The sequence below is a fragment of the Thermochaetoides thermophila genome, assembly GCF_000221225.1.
Source record: "Thermochaetoides thermophila DSM 1495 unplaced genomic scaffold scf7180000011816, whole genome shotgun sequence".
Taxonomy (NCBI): domain Eukaryota; kingdom Fungi; phylum Ascomycota; class Sordariomycetes; order Sordariales; family Chaetomiaceae; genus Thermochaetoides; species Thermochaetoides thermophila.
In genome coordinates this window covers 43,171-67,764 of record NW_006383032.1, presented here as the reverse complement: position 1 = coordinate 67,764, position 24,594 = coordinate 43,171, and the positions used below count along the sequence as shown (strand labels likewise).

Sequence of the window (24,594 nt, the reverse complement as noted above, 5' to 3'; positions counted from 1 at the left end):
CTGTTTTCGCGACCTTAAAGGAGTCTTCTCATGTAAGCCGTGGCTACCCAAGACCTAGACCCCATACTGTCGAGTGACATCTTGGAAATAGATAATTTAATTTGCTAGCAGTTTTTGATCTTTGGCTGTAATAGGAAAATTTGGTCAAGTTTCTGTTTTTTTCTGATTCGATTTCCAGATTCATTTGCAAGTTGGGTCTCATTCTCAAACACAGGGTTTTCAGCCCGCAAGTCCCATCCCACCATCCACCATCGCAGCACTCTGCTTTCACCATAGAGAAGCTCCCGCAGGAGATAATGGACAACACTGACGCATACTTTCCTTAACTCGGCAAAAGCATGCTGCCCCGCAAGTTGGCCCGGTATGCCACAATCATCAGGAAATGGCAATATGCCATCGCGAATTATATCTGGTCTCTTCTGTTCATCACATCTGACCGACTGCACCAACTCGAGTACATGTTGAAGGATGATCGGCTCCGCGGATACCCAGTAATTCGTCAGCACCCTCTACAAAGGCTGCATATCAAATCGCAGCTTGAGACTGATCGCCTCTGCCAGTGCAATCTTCCATTTTCTGTTGTCGCTCTCAGGTAAGTGGCGTTTTGTTGTCTCTGGAGAGGTGACCTTGAACAAGAGCATACTGACGTAAGTTCACGCCCTATGGACGTGAAGTTTAGTGACCAAGCTTTGACAGACATTGTCAGCGATGACTCCAGCCAAATGATGTTGGATAAAGTCCTCTCGGGCAACTTCTGAGCAACCTGTGTATGTTGGATACCGCACGATGACTAGCAGATACTTTCTCCTAGTCAAGCCATGAATATCGAAGCAAAACTGAGGTCCTTTGGGCAAACATTGCGCGCTGTCTTTCCAATTGCGCAGTGTGGCTGTGACAGCTCCAGGTTCATTCTTGCAAACTACATTTCTGTAACGGGTGACTTGGTCTAGTGCAGACAGGGATCGACAATGGGTCAAATGGGTTAGATGATAGCCACTGACGATGTGGGGCGCACAGTGAAGTCAATTACTACGTGTAATAATCTTTCTTTGCCCTCAGTGTCCTTGTGTTGGGGAGAGGAAAGCCCAAGAGAATTCCTTCATCGTGTCCAAATAGCCCCCCTTGTAAATCCCTTTGCCCTTGTGAGTACCTCGCGGTCTCCTGCAATCTTTAGGGGTTCTCATCAGCGTGGCAAGGTTATCTAACTCATTCTTGCCACCCCCTCATATTTTCCGGGCTCTACCAATCAGATATGCCTTTGCCCTTCTCAGCTCTTGGGTCACTGGTGTTCTATATATCGACTGTCAAAAGTATTTCTTCTCCCTGGACTGCCGTGTCCATATGACAATTCCCGCCTATTATCAGCGTGAGCGACTCGGGAGAACCAAGGCGAGCAACCATGGTCATCAGACATAGAATCCATCATGCTCTTACAGGAAGTATCCATGGATCTCTGTCACATTTTCCTTCACCCCAGAGCCAAACGAACAGACTAGCCAGTGGCTGTCCGAGACTGATTCGTGAGTCTGGGCTACTCGGAAGATCTCAGCCCTTTGGAGCTAGTTGACTTCTTTTAAAACCTTTCTGTCAGGCCTAAGCCAGTCCCTGTTGCGTATGCCTAAGCTGGAGCATTATCATTTCGACTTTAAAGTAGGTAACCATGAGCATCCATTGGAGATATGTTACGAAATGTCGTTGTGCGGAGCATTCCGGGCTCGCAGAAGCTATTTAATATTGGAATAGGATCGAAGGAAAATACCTTTTGATTTAACTGCACAGTTGCGAAGTTGGATCTTTTGGATGATCTGCTTCACCTAAAGGAGGTGGGAGATAACTTTGATGTAAGAGAGTACGCGAGGTACTGTGGCCTAGGTGGCCAAGAGTCGGATGATCGTCTGCAGATTAAACAGGGCTTTGAATGAGGTGGCTCGACTAGGCTGCAAGTTGTTGTGACAAGGCTGAACCGAAACGGTGTAACTGCAGGACTCATTGATCCTAAACATTTATCCCCCTAAATTTTTGGCAGAGAACGATGAGATCTAGACTTAAGATTTGCTCAAAATAGCTCTTGGATTTCAAGACTAATACTACTACGGATACTGCCATGAAAGCAGAACCGGCCCACCGGCCTGGCACATTGAGTTGTTGAATGAATAGATCGATCTAGCCTTGTCTCGTTGTTGAGCTGTCATCCTAGCCAATGGGCCAATGGCTGCAGGTGATAGATAGAAAAAGGTAACAATGGCCGATCTTGGAGCAATAATTTGCTGACACGATTGATCCTCCTTCCCCTTTTTCTTCAGGAACGACGAGGCTGTGATTATTATTTACACCATCTTATACGTGTGAGGTGTCAGTACATGCGGATGGTGGCTCGAGATTATCTTCCTTATTGGCACAGCCCTTTTGTTGTCGTTAACACCACCACATCATGGAGAGCATCCACATGTATGGAGGTCATCTATTGGGAGTATAAGTTCTTTTGGCTGAAGAATGCTCACTGCGGTATCATTGTCTTTTTTCAACTGCGGAACATTTCGGGAAGCATCCTATGCAGAATGTCAATCATTTAGTCTATCGCTATAGCAAGATTGGCTGTCAAACAGAGCCCGTATGTGAATCTTTTTGTCAAAGACATTCTTTTTTGAAAATTGGAGTACCATTCGTTTAATGGCATTTGCTGTCTTTGTTGGTGACTTTTTCATGACTATTGGATTTTGGCCTGTTTTTTTACTTTCCCCTTCAGTTCTAGAACGTATTGGAGGACAGGGATAGAAAGTTGGCTAAATTCTTTGCGTGCCTGTTAAACTTTTATTCCTGGCTCCTAGTATCCGGCCGTTTGTTCTTTGAACAGAGCACATTATCAAACGGAACGAGGTTAAGTTTGGATATGGATATGGTGGCAATAGCTCTGTTTGACGCTCAGATACTGCTGCTGCTGATACCGGGTTGCGGGTGTGTCGGAAGAAGCAAGCTAGATGATTCAGAGAGCGACGAGCGTTCGGGGTCTCTACAGAAGTACCCGGCATCTCGATGCGAGTACCCCGAGGCTCGACGCAGCCACCTCGGGTCTCAATACAGGTCCCCCCGCCTCGAGACTCCGAGCAGCCACCGCTAAGAGGCGTCTATATCCCTCTCTGGGATTATTATGATCTCTGAATCAATTCTACTGGGAAATTATCACCTAGACTCTGTCCAAATTGTGATGCATGTTTCATGGAACCCCGCAGATCTTGGATGTCCTGTACTTGATATCAATAGTCGTACCGTTAACAAGAAAAGCAAAGATGCATTCAGTTACAACGTCAAAAATATACATCATTGCGTATCTTTAAGAAATGGAGAGAAGCTGTAGATCTATATGCATTTAACGGTCTGGTTGCCATGGATGAACTTGAAGTACTTTGGATAAGACACGTTATTGATTTATCTATCTATTTATTTATTTATATCTTTCGACCGTTCATCACTGGAGGTGGATAAGACAATTAGTTTAATCAGTAGAAGGCACACTGAGCCCTGTGTCGTGACGTCCAGGAAAAGGCGAGGGGAACAGCTATTCAACCCCGAAGGCTGAGGTGAGTTTAGCCTTAACAGTCCTAGCGGCGACCGCTCGGTTCCAAGGTTGTCGTGATAGCCTTTATAGACATCGTGTGATCCTAGGCAACCCTATAACTGATATTTCGGTGACAACCAGGTAAATGATGGGCTCAAGACACGCAAAGAACTTCTAAAGTATCGCTTAAAGTCAGAAGGATGGCATAAATGTAAACTGATATTGGCATGATACTGCATTGTGTGCTCAGTGTTATAGATGTGTTCAGTTTTCAAGTTGCACTATCAATCCTGGATCGTCCATTGGCGACAAATACGAGGGGCGGTTCCTCGTTTCCCAATTTGCAAGAGAGCTTTATAGGCATGCAAAACGCCGAATTTCCCAAACAGAAACCCGTATAGTGAGCAGAGAGGCCTGCTTACGCGGTTTTGTGAAAAACTCTCTGTGAACTTGTGCTCAGCCTTACCGATATGATGGAATGCAAAGTTAGCTAGATTGCATGATAAGCTTTCTTCACGAAGACGTGAATCTGAATATATATAGCCGGATGTCTGTTCCGGTGACCTCTCTTCTTTGATGAGAATAGTGGATTTGGTAGTCTTTTAAGCTCCGACAAGCCACGGCAACAAACTATATCTATAATTCTAGGATCACTTACAACATCCAAACCAGGAACTTGGGCAGTCAAAGCTGACCGCTGTGAAAAGTCTTGTCGCGTCATAATCCTGAATCATCAGTGAACTTTGGCACCGGGACTCATTCTTCCGTTCTTCGTCGAAGCATCGTCCGCCTTATGACCTGCCACATCGTCCCGGGGTTCAGTCCCCTGAACAGAACCCTGATATACCTCAGCACAATGCTCGCACCAGCCCAGTACATTGCCGGCGTTGGAACCAGCGACATAAGTAACCTCGGATTTCTCGCTTATAACATCCACATGCAATACATGTGGTACAGAGACATCATCAACCCCAGCGCTCCAGAAAATGTCGGCCCTCTCTGCCTACTCATTCCTCACTTCAATGTCATCTACGCAATCTCCTATGTTGGCGGCGTCAGTTCTCGAAACCATATCTGGCTACGATTCTAGTCCTTGGCTCAGCAGGAACACTTGCGATTAACACCGTCGCGTCATGGAAGGCCTATGGCTATATGGAAGCTGGTTATGGAGCTTATCGCTTCTTCTACTTTGGTTCCAGGACACTCGATGAGAAGTGGCATACGGTTTTCTTCCGTATGTGGAATATTACTGGCACGATTTTGTGTGTCATGTCTATCATCTGGGCCATAGCTATGGCCCGGCTCGCGGTCAAACGGGATTCCGTTGTTAACCGATTTGTTAGAAAACTCCACGAGGATTTTCATCCATTCATCGTCCTTCTTGGCTTTATATTTTTCGGCGGCTTTTTTATGTTTTGTGGCTTTTTGGTTGTTTTCTGCTGCCTATTTTGTCATCATTGGAATAGGGTTAAGGACTGGGATGAGAGACCATTGTCGGAAATTTATGGGTGGTTCTGCAGTTTCCTGTTTCTTGAAGGCGGTATCTGGCCTTTCGTCCTTTGGACTGAAGCCATATTCAGAGCAAACGACATCGTTTCGGAGACCGACAAGCTGTCAGTGGTTCTGTTTGGTATTCAGGCTGTCGGCTTGCTACTTCCGGATTGGAAGTTGTGGAAGAAATGAATATCCGACTGGCATGCGTTATTAGACGACTTAATATATGCATACCTCTTATATAGGTAGTTTTAGCGTACAAGTGATGTGCCTGGTTGGCCTTGGTAACAGAGAGATCCGAGACAGACATTTTAGAGGCGCATTTAGGCTCACAGTTACTCTCCGTCTCCAATCCAGTGCATTCCGCGACGTATGCCATATCCCACCCCTCCGTTTGCCAGCCATAGGTCTCTTAACAGCCTTGCAGAGTCGCCAAGCTTTTCCTTAAAGCCTTCTCTACACTCGTCTTATAAGTTGAGCCATGTGGTCTCTCCAATGTAACTCCTCTCATGATGAGTGTTGTCATCATGACCTTTGTGGCGTGAGATCAAAATTAGGAGTCTTAACTACTCCAATATATGTTTGTATCCATCTGCATACCCCCCTACAACCCTTCAATTTCCTCCCTCACATCCCTCCCATCATCCCACTGTCTACTCAAAACATCCATCCCGCCTTCTTCTTCCATCCTCGTCCGATCCCACATCACATACCCCCACTTCCTCAAGTCACCATTGATATACTTCCCCCACAAATTGCACCACGTCCCCTTCCACATAACTGTCCACGCGAACGGCGGATGTGCCGCTGCCTGCGAAGGGTACAGTCCTCCTACAGTGTCTCCTTTGAATGGATGTGCTTCCCGGTTTTTTTGCTTGAGGTCGCGGGCTGAAGCATGCGAGAGGAGAGGGGATGGAAGGCGGGAGGTGCGGCGGTTGGTTTGGGATTGGCGGAGGAGAGCTGATTCGAAAAGGTAACCTCCGAGACGGAGGTTGGGTTTTACAATGGGGATGAGGGATTCGGGGGTAGGGGATTCTTGGGAGAGGATGGCGAGGAGGGGTTGAAGACCAGAGAAGACAGTTCCGCCGAGAAGGTCTTGTCTTTCCCCTGAAGAAAAAAACGAAGAGGTCAGCGAAGATCAGTTAGGAGACGGTTAGGATTATGTTTGGGGACATACAGCCGTCTTCTAGTGGGATAGCGGGTACTCCGTCCTCATCGTTTGGTTCAATAACATTTTTGATCTCTTCGAACACGTGTGCATACTTCTCTTTGCCAAACTCAAACACACACACGAGCTCTTCCACCTCCCATGGTTCAAATTGCGCAAAACATTCCATCACCACCTCCACACTGCTGTACAAAACGTGCAGCTGCGGCCCGTATTGTAGTCGCGTCCACGCTGCACCATGCCCAAACAAATTGCTATAGAGTTGCGCGCGATACAACGCGCGCGTTATGCGCATCTGTTCTGCTGCGCTGAGAGGTCGCCGCCTCTTCTGTTGCGGGCCCTGCACACTGTTCTCCACTCTAACTTCGGCGGCAAGGTTCGCCAACGCCCAGTCGGCATACCTCTCAACCAACGGCCGGACCACTCTCTCATGAAACAGCAGCATATCCCTCGCCTCTCTGGCATTAACCCATTTCGCGATGTCAAAATCGTTTGGGTCAGAACGTAGTTTGCTGTACTCCCCAATAAACCCGCGCACCTCTTCTCGGTCACGTTTTTCTAGGAAGTCGGGCTTACCCGACCGGTAGGCCGCAAAAGCATCTAGATTGGCGGGGCCAAGCTGGCGCGCGAGACATTGGCAGAGTATGTGGGAGCTGTCGTAAATATACTGCTGAAAATACGTTGGAGAGGCGTGTATCAGGGCACGGAAAGACGAATAATCGAGGGAAATGAGGATTTCAAGACGCAGTTCAGGCGGAAGGCGCTCGATTGGGGCCAGGGGGTCATCTTGAAGGCTGGAGCGGTGGAAAAACTGCGAAGCGCGGGAGCGGATTTTGGAGAGGAAACGACGGGTGCTTTTCATGGAGTTAAATGTCAATGTAAGTATTCTGCCGTACGTGATATGCCTAGACTCACGGATGCGGTTGAGGTAACGTTACGTGATGGTCAGAAGATAGCGAAAACTTGTTGACTGGTGTTGATGGAGAGGTTGAAGTTGAGTTGCGGCTGATCGCCCACTGCAAGATCCTTGATTTAGCGTGCTTCACAGGGTCATGGTGTGAGATGCACTGTGACGCCACTGTCAAACCACAATGTGATTGGCTCTTGGCATGGACATGGGTCTTGCCCAGCTGTTGGTGCTAGAGTCCTTATCCACTTGCCTGATCCACTTGTTGGTACACATGTCACTTATTGCATCAAGACATAACGAGATCACATCGGCTTCAAAAAGTCTAATATCAAAAACCATCTCATTGACTGCTATAACTACCAATACACCCAGCGCAGCAATGCATCCCAAAACCCAATCAATGCTCTATCTACCCTAGCACTAGCCTGCCCTCTTAATACCAATGAACAACCAGATGAACTCATTTCTCGAGTCTAGTTGAATCCCAAAACCATCTAACCGATCCTCCCTTAAATGAACCGAAGCTCGCTCAAGCTGATGTCAATCGCCCATCGCTGACAAAGCCTTCCAAAAAGATGCCCCTTTACACTTCCGAGACCCTTCACTGAATTTCAATCTTCCTTTTCCCAGCCTTCTTAGCCTTTGGCACATTCACACTCAGGACACCATTTTCCAGGCGTGCGGTTACGCCATCATGGTCAAGCCGCTCGGGGAAGGCAAACACCCGCTGGAACTCGCCAACAGACCGCTCCCAGAGCCAGTAGCGTGTGCCGTTGTGCTTCTGGACAGCTCTCTTAGAGTCGGACTTCTTGACAACAGCCTTCTCTTCCTTGGGCTCAGCGTTGTTGCCCTCAGAAGGGGCAGCATCGGCGGGGACAGTCTTGGGAGATGGAGCAGGTGTGTGGTGAGGATCCTCAGGGTCGTCTTCGACTGTGGCTTGGAAGGAGTTGCGACGAGGAGTTTCCATCTCCTGGGCAGCAGTGTTGCCACTCTTGGTATCGTTGGTCTCCTCCTCTCCTTCAGGAGAACCCTCCTCATACCCCCTCTCAATCCTGCCCTTCACAACCAAGGTCTGTGGATCGACAAACTCAATGCTGACATTCTCCCTCTCTAGGCCAGGCAGCTCGCCGTGCAGCTCGTAGGCGGTCTCCGTCTCGCACACGTCAAACCTGGGGTTGAAGGTTGTGACGGCATTGTTGGTGTGGTTGTGACGAGGAGACCGCATTAGATGGCGAGGACAGCAGTTTGGTGCTGCAGCACGTTGCATCTGTCGAGTGTAGGCATCAAAGTCGTCGAGAAGACGGAAGAGAGGCGTGAAGCTGGCCTCGACCGCAGGGGTGTAGTCGTAAAAGGTGGCGGGGAAGATGGACATCATTTTGATGGTTGATTGTAGTGATTTGGTTTTAAGTGTTGTGAGTGTTGTGCTGAGTGCGTCGATGATGTTTGATGAGATCGCTATGAATCTCTAATCGTTGTGATGCTTTGTTGTGTTTGTGTGAACTCTGGTGATTAGAGTGGTTGGGCTCATGGCACTGGAAGAGGTGAGCCATTAAGTATTTGGGGGGAGTGTGAGAGGGTGTGTGCTAGAAGCATCATGAAGTCTCATTCTGGCGTTTTCGTGTAGCTAGGCGCAGTTTCGTGAAATGACTGGAAGTGTGGTGATGAGTCTGGGATGAGCGAGGCTGTGCTGGAAGGTGGTTGAGGCTGCGCGAATCTGCTCGTGGGTTCCGGAATTTTCCAGAATAAAGGGTAAGGGTTAGAATTATCACCGTGTAGATCACAGTGCGATAGAAGACATAAGTCAGGGTTAGGGTCCGCCCTTCCCCATACCCCATCAAAGTCTTGATCAACTTTCTTGGCATCATCACGACTTCAACAACCCCTTTAAGCCGCCAATTCGCTGCCGCAGTACATTACCAAATCGTTAAAACGAAAGACAACACCGCCCTTATCTTCCAATCCTCCTTCCCCTCTCACCCGACAACCCAGACACCCGCTACAAAACTGCATCCTCCTCCTTCATGGCTTTAGTTGTTCCTCCGAGTGCTCCATTCGCAGCTTTCCCGCTCTCAGTGCTTATTTCTGGGCCGTCGCCCCCGATATGCGGGGGCACGGCCGCTCAGAACACACGAAAAATTGATACCACGTTGCGAGGCTGGCCGCTAACTTGAGGGAGTCGGTGGTGTATTTGTGTCGCACACTTTATGAAGCAATGCCAGGGACGATACCAAGGTCTTTCCCTGGTGGTTGTTCGATTGTATTGGATACCAGGAGTGTGAATATCCAAACTAAATCTGGATCTGACTATGAGTCGCTAAAGCTATGAACGTTTTGGGGGAAGGAGACAGGGGGACGTAGGATGGGAATAATTCGCCCCGTTTATTCATCTCGGGCGGAGCTGTAAGTCTCGAGTTGTACTCTCCTATTCCCAAAAAGTCGGTGCGAGTACCAAAAGACTCTGGGGTCCAGATACCCTACCATAGGGTTATTGAAGGACGAGAGGGGGCATCTCAGGAATTGGCCTCTGGAGGCTATCGATCCACTAGGGTAAGTTTTCATCGCACTTGGAGGGTGGTTGAACCCGAGATGGTACTCCAGAATGTCTCTATGTCCAGATGCCTCCGCGACCCATCTAACCAGACACTTTTTGTTGGGGAGAGCGAGGAAGGATTTAGCTGAAGGGTCATCCCACAAGCTGACTGAGGCTTATTTGACCGCTACCATGATGCTATGTTAGGGGATGGGAGCTTCCGGGGTCTGAGAGGATTGGGGGTAGCCCTAGCCAAGCCCTGATTCCGGGTTGCGAGGGCTCCCAGATAGGGCTTGGTTAGGCGTCGGTGGCTAATTGCTGTAGGCGAGACCAGCCTTGTATGGAAGCGACTGAGGTCTTCTTATGAGTGGGTGGTCGGGCGGCAAGGTCTGAACCTGGGCTCGCCATTGCTCTTGCACCAGCAGGTACTGAGGGTAGAGCCCGGCTAGCCACCATAACCATGGGGTTGAAACCGGGAAAATGGCCCTTAGAGCAGCGTGTGTGACCCTAGTCAAAGCTGCCCAGATCTCTTCTGGGTTCGACGGGATTAGTCGTCCTCTGGTTCCATATCTGAAGGGGCCGATATCCATCTGTACCAGGCATATAAGAGTGAGGGCACCACAGCCATGTTGAAGATGACGGGGCAAGACTTTGGAGGGAAACTCCTGGCTTTAGTGCTTGACAATCTTTCAATTAGGCCTACTGTGGACACAGTGGCTGCAGCTCTGGCAGCGGCCTTGGTCAGGGGGGACAGTTTCGTGTCCAGGACTACCCCGAACCATTTAAACGAGATTGTGGGACAGGCTGTGAGACACAATGAAGGACTTCTCTTAGTTCTTCCTCTCGCTACCACAGGGACACTGAAGACCAAGAAAGATTATTACACTTAGCAATTCACTTCGTTGTGCACCCCACATCGTCAGTTGCTATCATCTAACCCATTTGACCCATTGTCGTTTCCTGCCTGCACCAGATCAAGGCCCCCGTTGCATCCCTTGAGTACCTGTGAATATGAATGTGACTCAACTTGATTAGCCGGGAATTCAGAGACATGAAAAGTGTTGTCACGCACTGGAAGGCCTCATATGCTTGAGTAATGGCATTGTTTGACGGGGGTAGGGAAGAACAGGGGAAAGAGGTTGTTGAGCATCGGCCAGGCAGGCCGCCTGGATGAGGGACAGAGTGAAGCTTCGAGATAAGCGGTTCGGCAACCGATCTCTCGAGCTGTCCGGACAAATTTTTCTCAACGTTTTCAATCACGGCGTAAAGCTTCTCTGCGACAGACAAGGGCATTGACTTCTTTAACCTGACGTCCCTGGCCTTGCGGGGGCCGAGAGGACGCTGGTGCTGGCAGGCGCAATGGTCGGGATGGGAGCTTGAACAGTCGGTGTTGCGAAAGCGATTGCTCAGGATAACCACTCCTGATCGGTCTATCCCACTGGCTCTTCCTCTGATTGATCGGTTCCGAGAATCCGAGGGAGAAAAGAGGGAAAGGTGGTTACTAACCTTGTTTACCGAATTCTGACGCTTCACTCATTTGGACCAGCTCTAGGATGAGATCGCCACCACATTACTTGTCGGATAGGACTGGAAGGCTATACTCCCCTCCAAAGCAGCTGTCGCCCGCACCACTAAAGTGAATCGCTAATCCGGCATTTGGTCGCTCGTTTTGACCCTATACAAGCTGTTTGGTGCGCGATCCTTGACTCGACCACAAAAGCCGAACTCTCATGAGTTGCTAAAAGACATTGTTGAGACCGTTGGCCTGCCAAGGTTTTGTGTGAGAAGTTTTATTGTTTGTTCAGCCGCCCCTATATGGACCTAAAAGTGCGTCAGAATCGTCGACGTATCATCAATAGAGATAGGGTGTGGGACCGCGAGACAAGGGTATGGCTTACCCCCTTCGGCAGGTAAATAGATAAATTTTGAGGATAGATTGGACAGGTAATGGCAGCCGATATCAAAGAAATGGATAGGCCTAAAGAGCATCGACTTGCTGTCACCAGTGAGACTCTCATGGTTTGAAGATGTTAATGAACGACATGTTGCAGTTCACGCCGTATGACTGGATTACGATCAGGGGGTGCTGGAATGAGTGTATGAGCATATGGGGTTTGTCGGCGTTAAGGAAATACCTCCAGCAGTATCTGAGAGCGCAAACTTTGTCGGCATTGATGGATAGGCAGTTCAATCAGGTTGCTAGATGTTTCAAAGAGAACCAGGACGTATAATAGTACATGCGGCAGCCTAGTTCTTCTCATTGAGCAGATGTTTGTGATACTATCCCAGAACTTCGTCACATGATGCAGGCTAAGCTCATGGTCTTACTCAAACACTTCAAACTGGCCGTCGTTGACTCAGGATGGATTCAGTTGACACACTAGTTGTACTAGCCGGCAAGGTTTTGGCGTAACACTAAAACAGTGGCTCGCCTTCTAGATGTGGATAGCGCTAGCAACGTGAAAACAAGCGCATGAGGCTCGTCTTGGCTTGCATAAGGCCGTGATTGGCCAGTGGGTGCTCGATACATCGGTCACCGCATGCAGGAGACAAGCCTCAGCCAGCAGACACCTTGCTGACCCTAGACTAGTCCACAAAATTTCCGTATTACCGACTACCTACAGCACACTCTACAGGGTATCCATCCATCTGCCTAACATTCATTGTATTGTCGTCATTCCCTAGGTGTCCTCATTTACTCCTCCTCTTTCCGCTCCCCAACAGGCACCCCCGCCTCTGCGAGTACATTCGCCGGCCCCCGTTCCATCCATGGCCCCATTGCCTCCTCACTATCACACAGAATAATCCCCAACATCCCTAACACATTGACTCCGGCCCCATCGGGGCCCGCTGAACGCCGTGGCACAACGACAAGCCAGTTTTTGTCCAGTATGACGTTGTGTGCTGGGACAGAGCGGTCGTCGTCGCTCATGGAAAGGGCGGCGCGAGATTTCTGGAGGAGGGAGTGGTAGATTGGGAGAAGGATGTCAACTGGGGGGTGGCTGTCACCGTTCTGCTTCTCTTTATCATCAAAGCGGTGCACGAAGGCCTTAAATGGCAGCTTTATCCCCCGATCTCCCTCCCCAACCCGATCCGGCCAGAGTTTAAACTCCTGTGGATCAGGAGCAGGGAACACATGCATATGCTTATGCAACCTACTACATCCGCTCTTGATTCCGCAGTTAAACAGCATCAGATATCTTGTCTCGTTCAACTTCCCCAAGACTTCCCTCGCGGCAGTGAAATCCTCACTATCAAGAGCTTCAAATTGGCGACGGTATCCGTCATCTGTGAGCAGCAGGTAGTGAGGGCGTGCTCCGGGAAATTTGTTGGCCATCAGGATGTGGGTCGAAGTTTGGTTGGGAATGGGGATCAGCTCGAATCCGGCGACGCCAATGTCGCCGCCGGGACGGCAGCCTGTGCCGGAGGGGATAGGCGTAGGGTTGGGAGATATTGGAGTTGATTCGGACTCGGAGTCTGTGACGTAGGGCTTGTCGGTGAGGGAGGGGATTATGCGGAATTCAAACTGGGAGAGGAGTTAGTAAGTGTGAGAAGATGGGAAATGTGTTTCATTGCCGATAGGCAGAGTGAAGGATTTTGGGACGTGCTCATGATAACTGAGGGCAGTCAGAGCAGGGACGGAGGGGGCAAGTGAGAGGTGGAAATGAGAGCGCCGGGGGTGAGAGGCTTACTGAAAAACCGTCATAATCCAAGCGGACAGTGCGGTAGTTTGTGGTAAACTTGACGATACCTTGGTCAATGAGGCGATCAAACATCGCCAGCAGACTCTCCTCATTGATAGGATTCTGTGAAGGTGTCATGTTGTGATGGTGATGATGGAGTTTGGCGGTGAGTGACCGACTTTTTCCACGTCAAGTGAAAATGAGAAGGGCGATGAGATTCAGGATGGGATTTGAATGGACAGGGAAACGTATTATGGTATTGGAAGGTTAAAAAATATGTGTGGCCGTAAATGTCAGTCCGAAACTCTGCAAAATTTTGATTGATGATGGGACGGATGGAGGGGTGATATCCTCAGGCCGGCGAGATAACTTCAGTCGGTCTGCGGTTTGTGAGTCGTGCCATCGTGAGCCCCAACAAATCTCTACCCCAGCCCATTTAAAATCGGGCAGTTGCACCCGACGCCGCCAATTGCGAGCGGATACTGAGATAAGACGAATCTGCATTTTGGAAAACATTGCTCCTTTGTCTTTTGTGTACTCAGTCAAACATCAGTCTTGCAGCTCATCATGTCATCCCTTTTTCATGTCTGGACCTGAAATTGTGATGAGTCTGGGTTCTGTCTCACTTCATCAGACAGCCTGCTGAGATCCGAAATTTGGGCGCTAGAGTCTGCTGAATCAGCGGACAGGGGTCCCCGACTCCACTATACGGATAGCGGCTGTTAGCGCACCCCGCTGGTTCCCTGCCGCCAGATCCCAGGCCTGGCTCCTTCCTCCTTATCCTCCTTGACCAAAAATTTCCAGTTGACCAAAAAGTCGTTGCCTCTAGATCTCTGCGCTTCCCTGTTTTCTAAATTTCTCCCATTCGTCGAGTTCTATCAATACTCGCCCACCAAAACCAAAACCGTGAGCCAGCTAGAAACGCCGGGGGCATCCCAAACGCCACGGAACGCGTGGCATCCAAGCAGGACCCACGGCCGCGTGACCTCGATCGCCGCGAACCTGTCAGAATGACGGAACTCGACGGCATGATTTCTGGAATTTCCGCAACATTCTCTTCTCTCTCTTTGTAGCGATTTCTTCATTTCATTTACCCTCACGAGCTGTCTTCAATCCAAAAGCCGACTCTAACACCTTCCGACCTCCTGCTAATCATGGATGCTTACAAGAGTCGAGCTCATGAGCACACGGCGGTCTTGTCTGCCCTGCTGCGCGACCGTCCCCGAACGATGCTTGTGGCATCGGCGGCAGGCGACCCGCAAGCGGTGGGCTGTCGATGAGCGATGGAGGCTGTATGGCGACATTGACCATCCTGTTTCCGGCGGCCGGAGCCAGCGGTGGCCGACTAAGACTGGCCGACGTAGTGGGTGGTCCAGGGGCGTGGCCGGCGAGGCCTGTCCCGACCTGCGGCCCGCTCTGGTACGCTATGAGAGGCGGCAGGTCCAGCGACCCGATGTTGATGATCCCGGTCTGGCTCTGGGCCTCGCGGGCTCTTCTTCGATCTTCTCGTCTAGCTCGGTTACTGTATGCTCGCGCATTGGACTGGATCGTTCGGAGACCGGCACTCATGCACTGACTCAGTCAGCATGGCTGCCATAGGTGGCTCAGGCAAAGAGAGAGGACGAACCATGGCTTCGACAACCTCCCATCGCAGACCTACTCTGTCTGCCAGCTTTGACCACATTTGCTTCCGCATCAGCATATACTCGTTCGCGACCGCCTCGAGCCTGCGACCGCTGGCGTCTTGTAGACCCCGCTTCTCAACCAGCCGCTCGTACCGCTTCCGGCACGCGTTGGGTGTCTTGCTGGGGAAGTATGTGCGCTGGAGATCCGCCCAGTTCTGGCCCCGGGCCCGCGCCTGGATCAAGATCTTATCTTCCTCAGCCGTCCATGTCCCGTGGTTATACGGTGATGCGGGGTACTCGGTCCACGTCGCGACCGTGTCGGCAGTTGGGGCTTGCGTTGTTGCTCTCTGGATGAGGTCGCTGCGAGGAGGGAGCTGTCTCATCCCAGTTGAGATCGGTGCCGATCGTGGCCCAAGATCGATAGCAGCGTATGACGATGGCACGGTCGTCGGCTGTTGGGTCGCTTGCGTGCTCGGTGCCCTCTGCGTGGGCTGACCGGCCGTCTGAGGCCGCGGGGCAACGGTTGGTGGCTGATAAACGCCGTACACAGCGTCAAGGTTGTGATTCTTGAGTCTCTGGAGGCTGGTGTCCGTTCCATCGTTTGCAACGGTCGTCTCTCCATTCGGGTGCCGCAGCGGGCTGTATTCCTTCCACACCAGGTCGGCAGCTGCTCTGTTCATGGTCAAAGACTGTTGTCACACGCCAAAACGAAGGCCAAGACAGAAGCAGGACAGGTTCTTGACAGTCTTATCACCCCTACCGGTTCCTTCCCGGACGCGGGGAGAACAGGATGTCGTGGAACTTGGGGCTCTGCTGGCCAACAACAGGGTTCGTCGGGAAAAAGTCCGAGTCGAAGCTGCCTCGAACGTGGCCGAACGGCATCAGGCAGAGAGCCCCCTCCTCCCGGCTAGCAAACAACGGCCGCTGTGGAACCCTTGGAGCGCGAATCAAAGCGGGTCCGAAGGCAGGTCGCTGCAGGCGGCCGCAGGAGAGGGCCTGGCCCTACAAGACGGGTCACATCTTCAGAAGCCCGTGGGCCTAACCACTGGCCTTCTTCGCCGTTGTGTGCGTGTCTCTGCCCCAGGCCGTTGCCAGAGCGATAACGCGGCGATGGGTGATCCTGATGGGCGGGTTTGTTGGGCATTATTATCTCCAGATCTGTCTCCTCTTCCTCTCCACCACAACACTACACTGCAATCGCCAGTCACTAGCTACCGTCGGCGTGATGGCCGGTGGAGACAGAATTTCTATAGGCAAGTGTGTTTACTGCTGTTTACTGACCGACAATATCTGGATCATTTTAGGGGTCAAACCGGGATAGGGTTACTTCGTCAGGTCTTCATCACAAAGTCTCCCACAATATGACTGCGTATATTTTCTACGGCTAGGGCTGCACATTCATTGTTTATTCCAGAAGCCTCGCGCTCCGAGCTGCTGAATGGTGGCAGGCTCTATCTTGGGTCTCTGAAGCCTTCGAATGCAGCAGGTCGTTTGGCTGCATCGCTGGCTGCATGCCAAGCAGCTGGACCAGCCAGTAGCATCGGTTTGGGACATTACAGATCGAACTCTCGCAGCAGTGTCGCACCCGATCCGCTCAACTCTTTGTCAAAGGACGGCTTGACCTGCCCTTCAGATTTGTTTTGATGGATCCATAGTCAGGGGTGGCTCGCGAGCCACCCGATCGGATGCTTGTGACGCCGAGGTTTGGCGAGCTAAAAATATCGATAGAGTCGCTTCATGCCGTCTTTCCCCAGATGTCCGAGATTTCTGAGCCGATCCAAGAGGATCGTGTATCTCTACCCCTGGATCCCGTGCACCGAACCCAAAAAGAAACCCCGAGTCAGGGCCCAATCCGACGTTCAATCCCGAGCCTCTCCTTGGCCAACTTGCCCATCCCACTCCGGCCATTTCGCACCGCCCAACCTCCAGTCCAAGCTTGCTCTCTTGCCGTACAACTCATCCCCCGGCTCAATCTCAACTGCCATCTCAACTCTCACCCAATCCCGGTACCCCCTCTTCCTCATCATCTCCAGATGCTCCTCCAACTCAGCGGTGCTCAACCCAGCAATTGACACAACCCCTCTCGTCTCCGTTCCCCTTGCAATCTTTTCCCTCCCCAAGTCCATCTCATCATCAACCCCATTCCAAACAAAGCCTCTCCTCGCTTCAACCCTCACCGGCGGAGGAAGCTGCCCTGGTACTCTCTCACACTTTGCTTCCCCCGTCGGCATGCCTGGGCCAAAGCGGTAGGGCGTGTATCGTGTTACGGCGCGGATGCGTTCTAGGCAAGCGCGGTCGAGGGAGCGGAGGAAGGGTTCAGGACCGGCGTCGGTGACAATGCTGGCTGCGAAGGTTAAGGCGGGGAATGGTTGCGAGTGCAAGCGGCCGCTGCCGGAGGGGGAGAACCAGTGAATTGTGTAGCGGAGGTCGATGAGGAGGGTTGTGTGGGAGTCTAGGGAAAGGAGGTGCATGTTAGGGAAGTGATTGGTTTTGGTACGTTGGTTTTGTTGGGTTGGGGTAAGAGAAAGTTTGAGCCCAGCTGCTTGTTCGCTGTGTGGATGGGCGCTGAAGGTATCTGCGTGTGAGTGAATGATGAGTTGACTGGTAAGTGGTGTCAAGTGTCCTCAAGCTGTAGTTTTCTACTTGCCGGAACAAAAGACCAGGCTGCCTTGATGTCAGAGGAAGTCAAAGCAGGTTCAGCTTTGATGAACGCAGGGATTTTTTCATTTTACATCATAAGATTTGCTTTTTTGCATATAGGGTCTTCAAGAAAAGCTCATATCTTTCATAGAGCCAACATGCCTATCTCACAACCAATGCTTATTTTTTTTTTTTTGCGTTTGCTCATCAACAGCTTTTTACCTCTCACCCAGTCTTCGTGGATGACCTGCTCTCAATAATATCCTATGAAGGAACTTTCCTTTCAGATAATGTGTGTCAGCCGGTTCCTCAGTCGCCAATTCTCAGGAAAGAGCACAGCACCATAAGGAAGCTAGTTCCTGGGCCTTCCTTTCTGCGTGTCGTCTAACAACTAAAAGTTTTATTATCCTAACTGTTGTCACCGTCTTTGATCCTCTGCTCTTCAAAGCTTTATCCTCTTCCTCAATGCCAGCATACTTACCAACATCTTTATCATCCCTCCTACCAACCTACACAATGACATCATCTCTTCTTCGTTTCATTGTCTTCACCAGCAGCTTCCAGCCGGTCTGGGCCGCCGCCCTCCCTCCCCTTCTCCCTCTTCTCTCCCGTGGCGACGACGACACCCTCCTCGCCAACAAACCCTCGGTAATCCCCCCTTTCCCGGAAGCTACTCAAAATCAAGATCTTCTCCGCGACCTACATGCTGTCGATGTCGGATACGAGTTCTGGGATTCGGACTGGCTGCCGAGTGCTTGCGTGTTTGAAGCGAATGAGCTCGGGTTTAATGTGACGGATTTTCAGGCTGCGGAAGTATGGTATGACGATTGTGCTGCTTCGTGGACGTTTTGTCGGCATAAGGAAGCGGTGCAGTCTTGGGATGAGTTGTTAGAGGTCAGTCGTCTCCATCTCTCTAACAAAGCTCAGACTGACACCCTCCAGCTCCTAAGCCGCATTCCAGTCGGCCTCCGCCAGTATATTTCCAACTTTATCCTCCTCCCCCCCTATACCAACTCTCTCTCAACCAAGCCCCCTATGTTGTCAGCCTACACACGCGCCTCCACAATTGTCTCCTCCCACACTCATCTTAACCTCGGCGTCCTGCTCCACGAAATCGCCCACATCCTCGACACCCATTGCCCTACCCTACAAGCCCGTGTCATCCGCTCCGGCCTACCACCAGGAAAAACCCCGTTTAGCTCGACTCCCATTTGGCAACGAATCGTCACCAGGGATGTGGCGCTCCCGACACCGTACGCGAGAGTCTCCTGGCAGGAGAGCTTTGCGGATGCCGTCCGCTGGGGTGTGAGTTACATGGTTAAAGGGGAGGGGAGGTTCGGGCGGTATTCCCCCACAGGATGGAGGGGGTGTTTGGGGCAGATGAGGGCTATTGAGAGGTGGTTGGAAAGAGTGGTTTGGCCAAGAGGGTTAAGGTGTTGGGGACGAGTGGAGGGGAGTAAGGGGATTAGGATTGTGAATGCTGAGGGGAATGGAACAGAGGGGGAGAGGAAGTTTGGGCGGACTGGACCCGAAAGTTTGCAGGGGACGGGTGTTAGGCGGATTAAGCTAGCTACAGGGGAGGAGGGGGTCGCGTTGGCGTATGTGTATGGGGGTGGGGCGTGTAGGGTTCTGAGGGAGTGCGGGATTCAGGTGTGAGTCCGTAACGATATTTGGCAGAGTCAGCGTTTGGTTTTCGTGAATGAGATCCATCTTTGTTTGGATCACATAGAGCATTGACTTGAGCTAGGCGTGGACAGGATTCCCTCATGTGAGGGTTGCAGCTCCTCAGCCACTGCCTCGGTTGTATAAGTTGAGATATGGTTGGATTGTAAGAGCTATGGGCTGATAGTTATCTTGGATGTTTCAATTTGCCAAAAATCCGAAATCGACAAGTTGGATTCTTCCTCTATCGTCAAATATTTTTTTTTCATTTTCATCAAATGTTCAAGATATGCCAAGCTGACCATGAAATTCCAGCCACTACTGCCTGTACAGCAATTGCCGCACATATCAGAGCCGGCTTTTCTCCCTTATACAACCTCATCGTTGTTTGATCACAATGGAATGGTTGAAAGGCGACTGCCTGTTAACACTACTTCCGCAGTGATAGGTGACTCAAGCAACAACGGGCGACCTCTCTGGTTTCCAAAACGGAACCAAAGATCCAGGGATCGATGTACAATCCTTTGCGGGGTTCTTGCTATTATTGTTTCAAATGCAGTCGGAGGCTCATCGGCGATCTATGTAAAGAAAAGTACGGAACAAGCGGACTCAAGCAATCGGCTGGCGCTATATGAGCAGTGTCGTGAGGAGTGGTAGACACGGTTCTTTAGCGTCTGACTCTTAGTATCACAGTTTTCACTAACCGCATAGTATTACAGCGTGGCCCAGAAATCAGTCCGTTCTCAGCAGGATGCCGAAAGGTAATTTGGGGTGGAGTTCCAGGCTTGCCACACTCCAGCTCTTCTGCTAAAGGAGATGTGTTCATTCCAGTCTATGAGAGACCCAATGTATCCTCCTCCACCACTCCATGTACATGCCCATAGCCAAATGTCACGAGGATTCTTTCCTTTGGTACATCTGTCTCAGCCAGGTTCCCCCCTGAACTCGGGATGGATGAAGCAATGCGACTCGGATATATGTCCCTCTGGGAGATATATGCTTGACCTGGAGCTGTTGCTTAACGACGAGCTGCGGCATTCCTTCGCGGAACGCATACCGTACCGGCATTGAGATGTTGTAAGTCTGTTAAAGATACTCATATTTTCGTCCTTTCTATACACCGTCTCTTAAGCGAGTATCATGGTCAAGAGCCTCTGGGCTGGACACAACCTCTACCTAAGCCATAGAAATGAAGCTGTACTCTCTTCTTATCAACAATTCGGACCCTGTGTTAAAGTGGAGGTGACTGAGCAGGGGCAGTTAACACATGAAGGGCACCGTGACAGCTCCCACACCCGAGACAAGCGCAGACAGTCTTGACTTTTAGCATTCCTAATCTTCTCTCCATTCTCCTGTCAGGTTTTACATCACATCGGCAGGTTATATCTTAAGGCGATGGTGGCATATGCTCAATATTTCTGATACCCTCCCAGGCCACCGCCTCGAGATCTATAGACTGAGAATGGAGCTGTCACAGCCACAAGCAGCCATCTCGCTAGTCCCCCAGAAGCCACAACCTGCTCACCTCCCGCCCTCTCGGACTGGATGTGGTCCTATTGAAGCGCATGCACCCTGAAGAATCTTGGCGTTTGGTGAATCTTGGTTGGCTGCGTTCAATTTGGTAGTTAAACTTAGGTCGTCCCCTAGATGTTCCACAAGATACAACAACAGCTGCGGTGAAAAGTACTGAGCCGATGTCATGTTGCGTGGATTTCAGGTAGCAGACTGAGGATTCGCGTCAAGACCCGGCTTTTATACCTGCATATATGGACGCGGTAACATTGAAAAAGTGGTGAAGATAATGATTGTTGAGCGAGATAGCTACGTATTTGGGCTGGGTGAGGCTGACCAAATACGCACATTTATAGCTGACAACTACTGGCAGAGGCGAGGATCATGATATCGCTTGACTCTGCTCGGAGCCCCAACATAAGCCGTGTAATTTGCGCTCAGTTCAGATCGCTACATCCCGCTGGCGCGTAATTTTGACCGTAACACGCCCCAACCTCTCATCATTCCATCATGCCATCCAAATGTATGCTGCCTCTGCTCAGCTCTCCACTTCCACTTAATCCCATGCCCATGCATCGTAGGTCCCCTCACTGGCCAAGAGCCCCAACGTCTAGACTCCAAATGGCGTGTCACCTGACCTCGCCTTGACCACCAACCAGCAATTGGACGAAAATTGCTGTGTCGAAACAAACAGCGTCGCGTCGTGACCCGCGATTTGTCGGTTTTCGTGTTTTAAGGGCCCTCCTCTTTTGCGTTGGACTTACCACGTATTTTGCGACAAAATATATACCTATAAACATACTAAGTAACAAAATTGCAAAGCGAGCCTTTAACAGGCTGTTGACAAAATCATCATCTTTAAGCACGTCCTGGTTCATTCAACATGACCACCGAAATCCCCGCAGCAGCTTCGCTTTCTCACCCTCAACTTACCCATAATGGGTTTGTGGGCCGCACTCAAACCGGTTCTGCTCAGAGCAAGACCAAGGAGTATAGCGTTAGCAGAGATACCGGCATCATGACCAACGTGTTCACTACGACCGGTATGGCGACGAGCAGGCTGACGAGGGAGCAACCCTCATCTCCCTCCTCATCCTCGACTGCCTCTACAGCCAACTGCAAACCGACCACAACACTAAAGAACCCAAGTGATCGTCCCCTGCGTATAGCAATCCTCCTCAACTCATACAACTCCCCCAATCTGCCTGCGATCTGCGCATCCTACATCCGCACGATCCATTCCATTGCACCGAGCACTGTGCTACACTTCTATTATCCCGCTTACTACTCCCCAAGTTACCCCAAAGGGTTTAATCCCTCCAACTCCTCTTCTGAGCAGCCCGCCGCCCATCAACCCGGCAAATGCTCATCGACCACATGCCCCTTCCCAGAAGCCGACTCTGCTTCCTCCTCTCGAGGGCTTGGGTCCCCCGCTTCTTCCGTGGAAACTGGCCCCTCCTCAACCCAAGGATCAAGCCCCTTGGGATCCCCTCAGGGACCCTCACTGCCTCCCCTCCCAGACCCCTCCCAATACGACCTCATCGTCCTCGGTGGCGGTAATATCGACCCGCGCTCGAACGCGCCATGGGTGTTGCGCGTGCACGAGTATATTCGTTCCCTCGTAAAACACTGGCCGAAGCGTAAGGTGCTGGGCATATGTTGGGGTCATCAGACGCTGTGTCGGATTTTTGGTGCTCAATTGGAGGATCTTAAAGTTCCTGAGGTAGGTGAACCGTCACGCCCCATTATCTTAGACCATATTCTCTGGACCTGTGCCCTCTGGGGTGTGTTCACCTGCCATCCGAGTAGTAGTTCAATGAAGAAGGGGGGTTGGGGGAGATGATTATGCCTCTGTCTGGCAGCACTTCGCAGATGTCAAATAGGGGCGTGATACCCTCACTGAGTCATCTGTCCAGGCCTGACAGCTAGAGGTTAACAACATCACCATACCCCACTCTTCTCATGCCCCATACTTTTACCTACGCTCTCAAATTCCATGCTAACCTATTACTCGCTGCACCCAGCTCGGCGTCACCACAACCCCCCTAACGCCCCTCGGCCGCACATTCTTCCACACGCCCCCGTCCCACCCAGGGCATCTCCGCATCCAACAGCATCACCGTCGGGGCGTAAGCACCACACCCCCTGGCTTTTCCGAACTGTTAGCTGGCAAACAGTCTTTTCTCAGCCACAGCGGCACGATCTTGACGTTCCAAGGGCATCCCGAGAAGGACGCACAATGTGCCAAGATGAGGCTGTATGACGCCGTTAGATGGTTCGGCGTCGATCCGAACGATCGAGAGATGCTAAAGAAGTATGAGGAGGCTATGGAGCTCCCGCATGATGGGCGGGAGATTTGGGTCAGGGTGCTGGAGTGGGTGCGGGAGAAGACCCCGGAGATACACTTATAGCCAGTAACACATGAACACGAGACACAAAAAAACACATGGAGAATGGTTGTATTGTGCAGGGGGTGAAGATCGCTTGATTAACAAGCTAGTGTGCGCCGTTCCTTTTTTGAGTACCCAGGATGCAAATGCATCAGACCCGAACCCGAACTCCAACCCGTCCTCAGACACAAACAACCAATCCCTCCATGTCCGCTTTCCCCTTTGCCCATTTAGCATTTAGTAATCAGTAATGGTGGTCTGGGGGAACTCGAAGGTGACGTTGCGGCCGGTCAGGCGGCGGTAGACCTCTGAGTAGGTGTCAAGGCGGTAGTCGACGCCGCCGCGCTCCTTCTCGTCCAGGATGACCTTGAGGACCTTGGAGCCGTCCTCCTTGGTGCGCAGGCGCTTGCCGACGATCTCGACGGGGTAGACCAAGTCGGTCAGGATGGCATCGTGCACGGCGGTGAGGGTACGCGAGCGCGGGCGCTTCTGCTTAAGGGTGTTGCGCGAGCGGGCCGAGCGCTTGGGCTTCGGCAGGATGCGGCGAGCAGCGAGGATCAGCACGTGGCGGTCCGAGAACTTCTTCTCGAGCTCACGAGTGAGGCTGTGAGGGTTAGCAGGGTTCATGCCAACAGGGCAGGCTGAGGCTTACCGCTGCTGGACGCGGTGGAAGCCCTGCAGAGCAGGAACGGGGACAAAGATGACAATCGCCTTCTTGCCGTGGCCGACTTCGATCTAATGACCCAAGTCAGCGTGCGAGCTCCAGGATTAGGTGATACCGCATCCTTGGACCGCTTCCCGTCCTGTTCCGCGAGCTGTGGATGTCATGATGTTAGGCGTCCAGGCGAGGCGCCTCGCTCGACTCCGAGTCGAGGACTCCAGAGCAGAGAGCCGAGTCGGCCCCGCCCGTCTTCCGTGCGATCAAGTCTTCCGCATACTGGAACAGGATCGTTTGCGCAGCCGGAGGGCGTGCGGTTATTTGAGCAATTCAGCGAGATCTCACCTCACGGGCCGAGACGAACTGCAGCGGCCGGAGGGCGGCCTTGAGGTCGGCAGTGTTGGTCTCGAGATCGTACAGAGCGCCGGCAATCGCGCGCTCCAGATCCGACGGGTTCTGGCGGGACGGGCTGTTTGCCGCGATCTTGTTAAGCGAGGGGGCACTCATGTTGGCGGTTGTCGACGATGCTCGGGTTGGATGTCGAGACGGGGAGAAAGGGACGGAGGGCAGAAAAGTTAGATTGGCCAAGCAGTTTGCTCCGCCAAGGAATTTGCTAGGGTTTTCAGCCCTGATTAATTTGGTGGGGTGTGAGTGGCTGAAGGTGGCTTGTGTGGCGCATGTAGAGCAGAAGTCTTGGCGTACCTGCGTCTCATCTTCACTCTCACTCATGTGTCAACCCAAACCACTTATTTCACTTAAAGCTCAT

At 51.4% G+C, this 24,594-nt stretch overlaps 7 protein-coding genes and 1 pseudogene across 8 annotated transcripts; 3 read left to right on the top strand and 5 right to left on the bottom strand.

Moving 5' to 3' along the window:
* Positions 1–4,412: 4,412 nt before the first annotated feature.
* CTHT_0021310 (uncharacterized protein) lies at positions 4,413–4,646 on the top strand (the record flags this gene model as incomplete). The annotated part of the gene is made up of 1 exon (XM_006692538.1): positions 4,413–4,646. One exon carries the CDS (start codon positions 4,413–4,415, stop codon positions 4,644–4,646), a length of 234 nt encoding a protein of 77 aa, XP_006692601.1.
* Positions 4,647–5,654: 1,008 nt separating this feature from the next.
* Positions 5,655–7,080, bottom strand: CTHT_0021300 (uncharacterized protein; the record flags this gene model as incomplete). The annotated part of the gene is made up of 2 exons (XM_006692537.1): positions 5,655–6,157; positions 6,228–7,080. The coding sequence occupies 2 exons, from the start codon at positions 7,078–7,080 to the stop codon at positions 5,655–5,657; spliced, it is 1,356 nt and encodes a 451-aa protein (XP_006692600.1).
* Positions 7,081–7,729: 649 nt separating this feature from the next.
* CTHT_0021290 (putative heat shock protein) lies at positions 7,730–8,503 on the bottom strand (the record flags this gene model as incomplete). Its single annotated transcript, XM_006692536.1, has 1 exon — positions 7,730–8,503. One exon carries the CDS (start codon positions 8,501–8,503, stop codon positions 7,730–7,732), a length of 774 nt encoding a protein of 257 aa, XP_006692599.1.
* Positions 8,504–12,353: 3,850 nt separating this feature from the next.
* On the bottom strand, positions 12,354–15,646 carry CTHT_0021280 (annotated as a pseudogene; the record flags this gene model as incomplete). Its single annotated transcript has 5 exons — positions 12,354–13,184; positions 13,351–13,464; positions 14,073–14,191; positions 14,508–14,913; positions 14,969–15,646. Coding segments are annotated over 5 exons (2,148 nt in total).
* Positions 15,647–16,825: 1,179 nt separating this feature from the next.
* On the bottom strand, positions 16,826–17,437 carry CTHT_0021270 (uncharacterized protein; the record flags this gene model as incomplete). The annotated part of the gene is made up of 1 exon (XM_006692535.1): positions 16,826–17,437. One exon carries the CDS (start codon positions 17,435–17,437, stop codon positions 16,826–16,828), a length of 612 nt encoding a protein of 203 aa, XP_006692598.1.
* Positions 17,438–18,122: 685 nt separating this feature from the next.
* On the top strand, positions 18,123–20,033 carry CTHT_0021260 (uncharacterized protein; the record flags this gene model as incomplete). Its single annotated transcript, XM_006692534.1, has 3 exons — positions 18,123–18,500; positions 18,549–18,911; positions 19,980–20,033. The coding sequence occupies 3 exons, from the start codon at positions 18,123–18,125 to the stop codon at positions 20,031–20,033; spliced, it is 795 nt and encodes a 264-aa protein (XP_006692597.1).
* A 1,630-nt stretch (positions 20,034–21,663) lies between these two features.
* Positions 21,664–23,191, top strand: CTHT_0021250 (uncharacterized protein; the record flags this gene model as incomplete). Its single annotated transcript, XM_006692533.1, has 2 exons — positions 21,664–22,503; positions 22,805–23,191. 2 exons carry the CDS (start codon positions 21,664–21,666, stop codon positions 23,189–23,191), a joined length of 1,227 nt encoding a protein of 408 aa, XP_006692596.1.
* A 216-nt stretch (positions 23,192–23,407) lies between these two features.
* CTHT_0021240 (40S ribosomal protein eS7) lies at positions 23,408–24,335 on the bottom strand (the record flags this gene model as incomplete). Its single annotated transcript, XM_006692532.1, has 3 exons — positions 23,408–23,774; positions 23,823–23,905; positions 24,174–24,335. 3 exons carry the CDS (start codon positions 24,333–24,335, stop codon positions 23,408–23,410), a joined length of 612 nt encoding a protein of 203 aa, XP_006692595.1.
* Between the last annotated feature and the right edge of the window lie 259 nt (positions 24,336–24,594).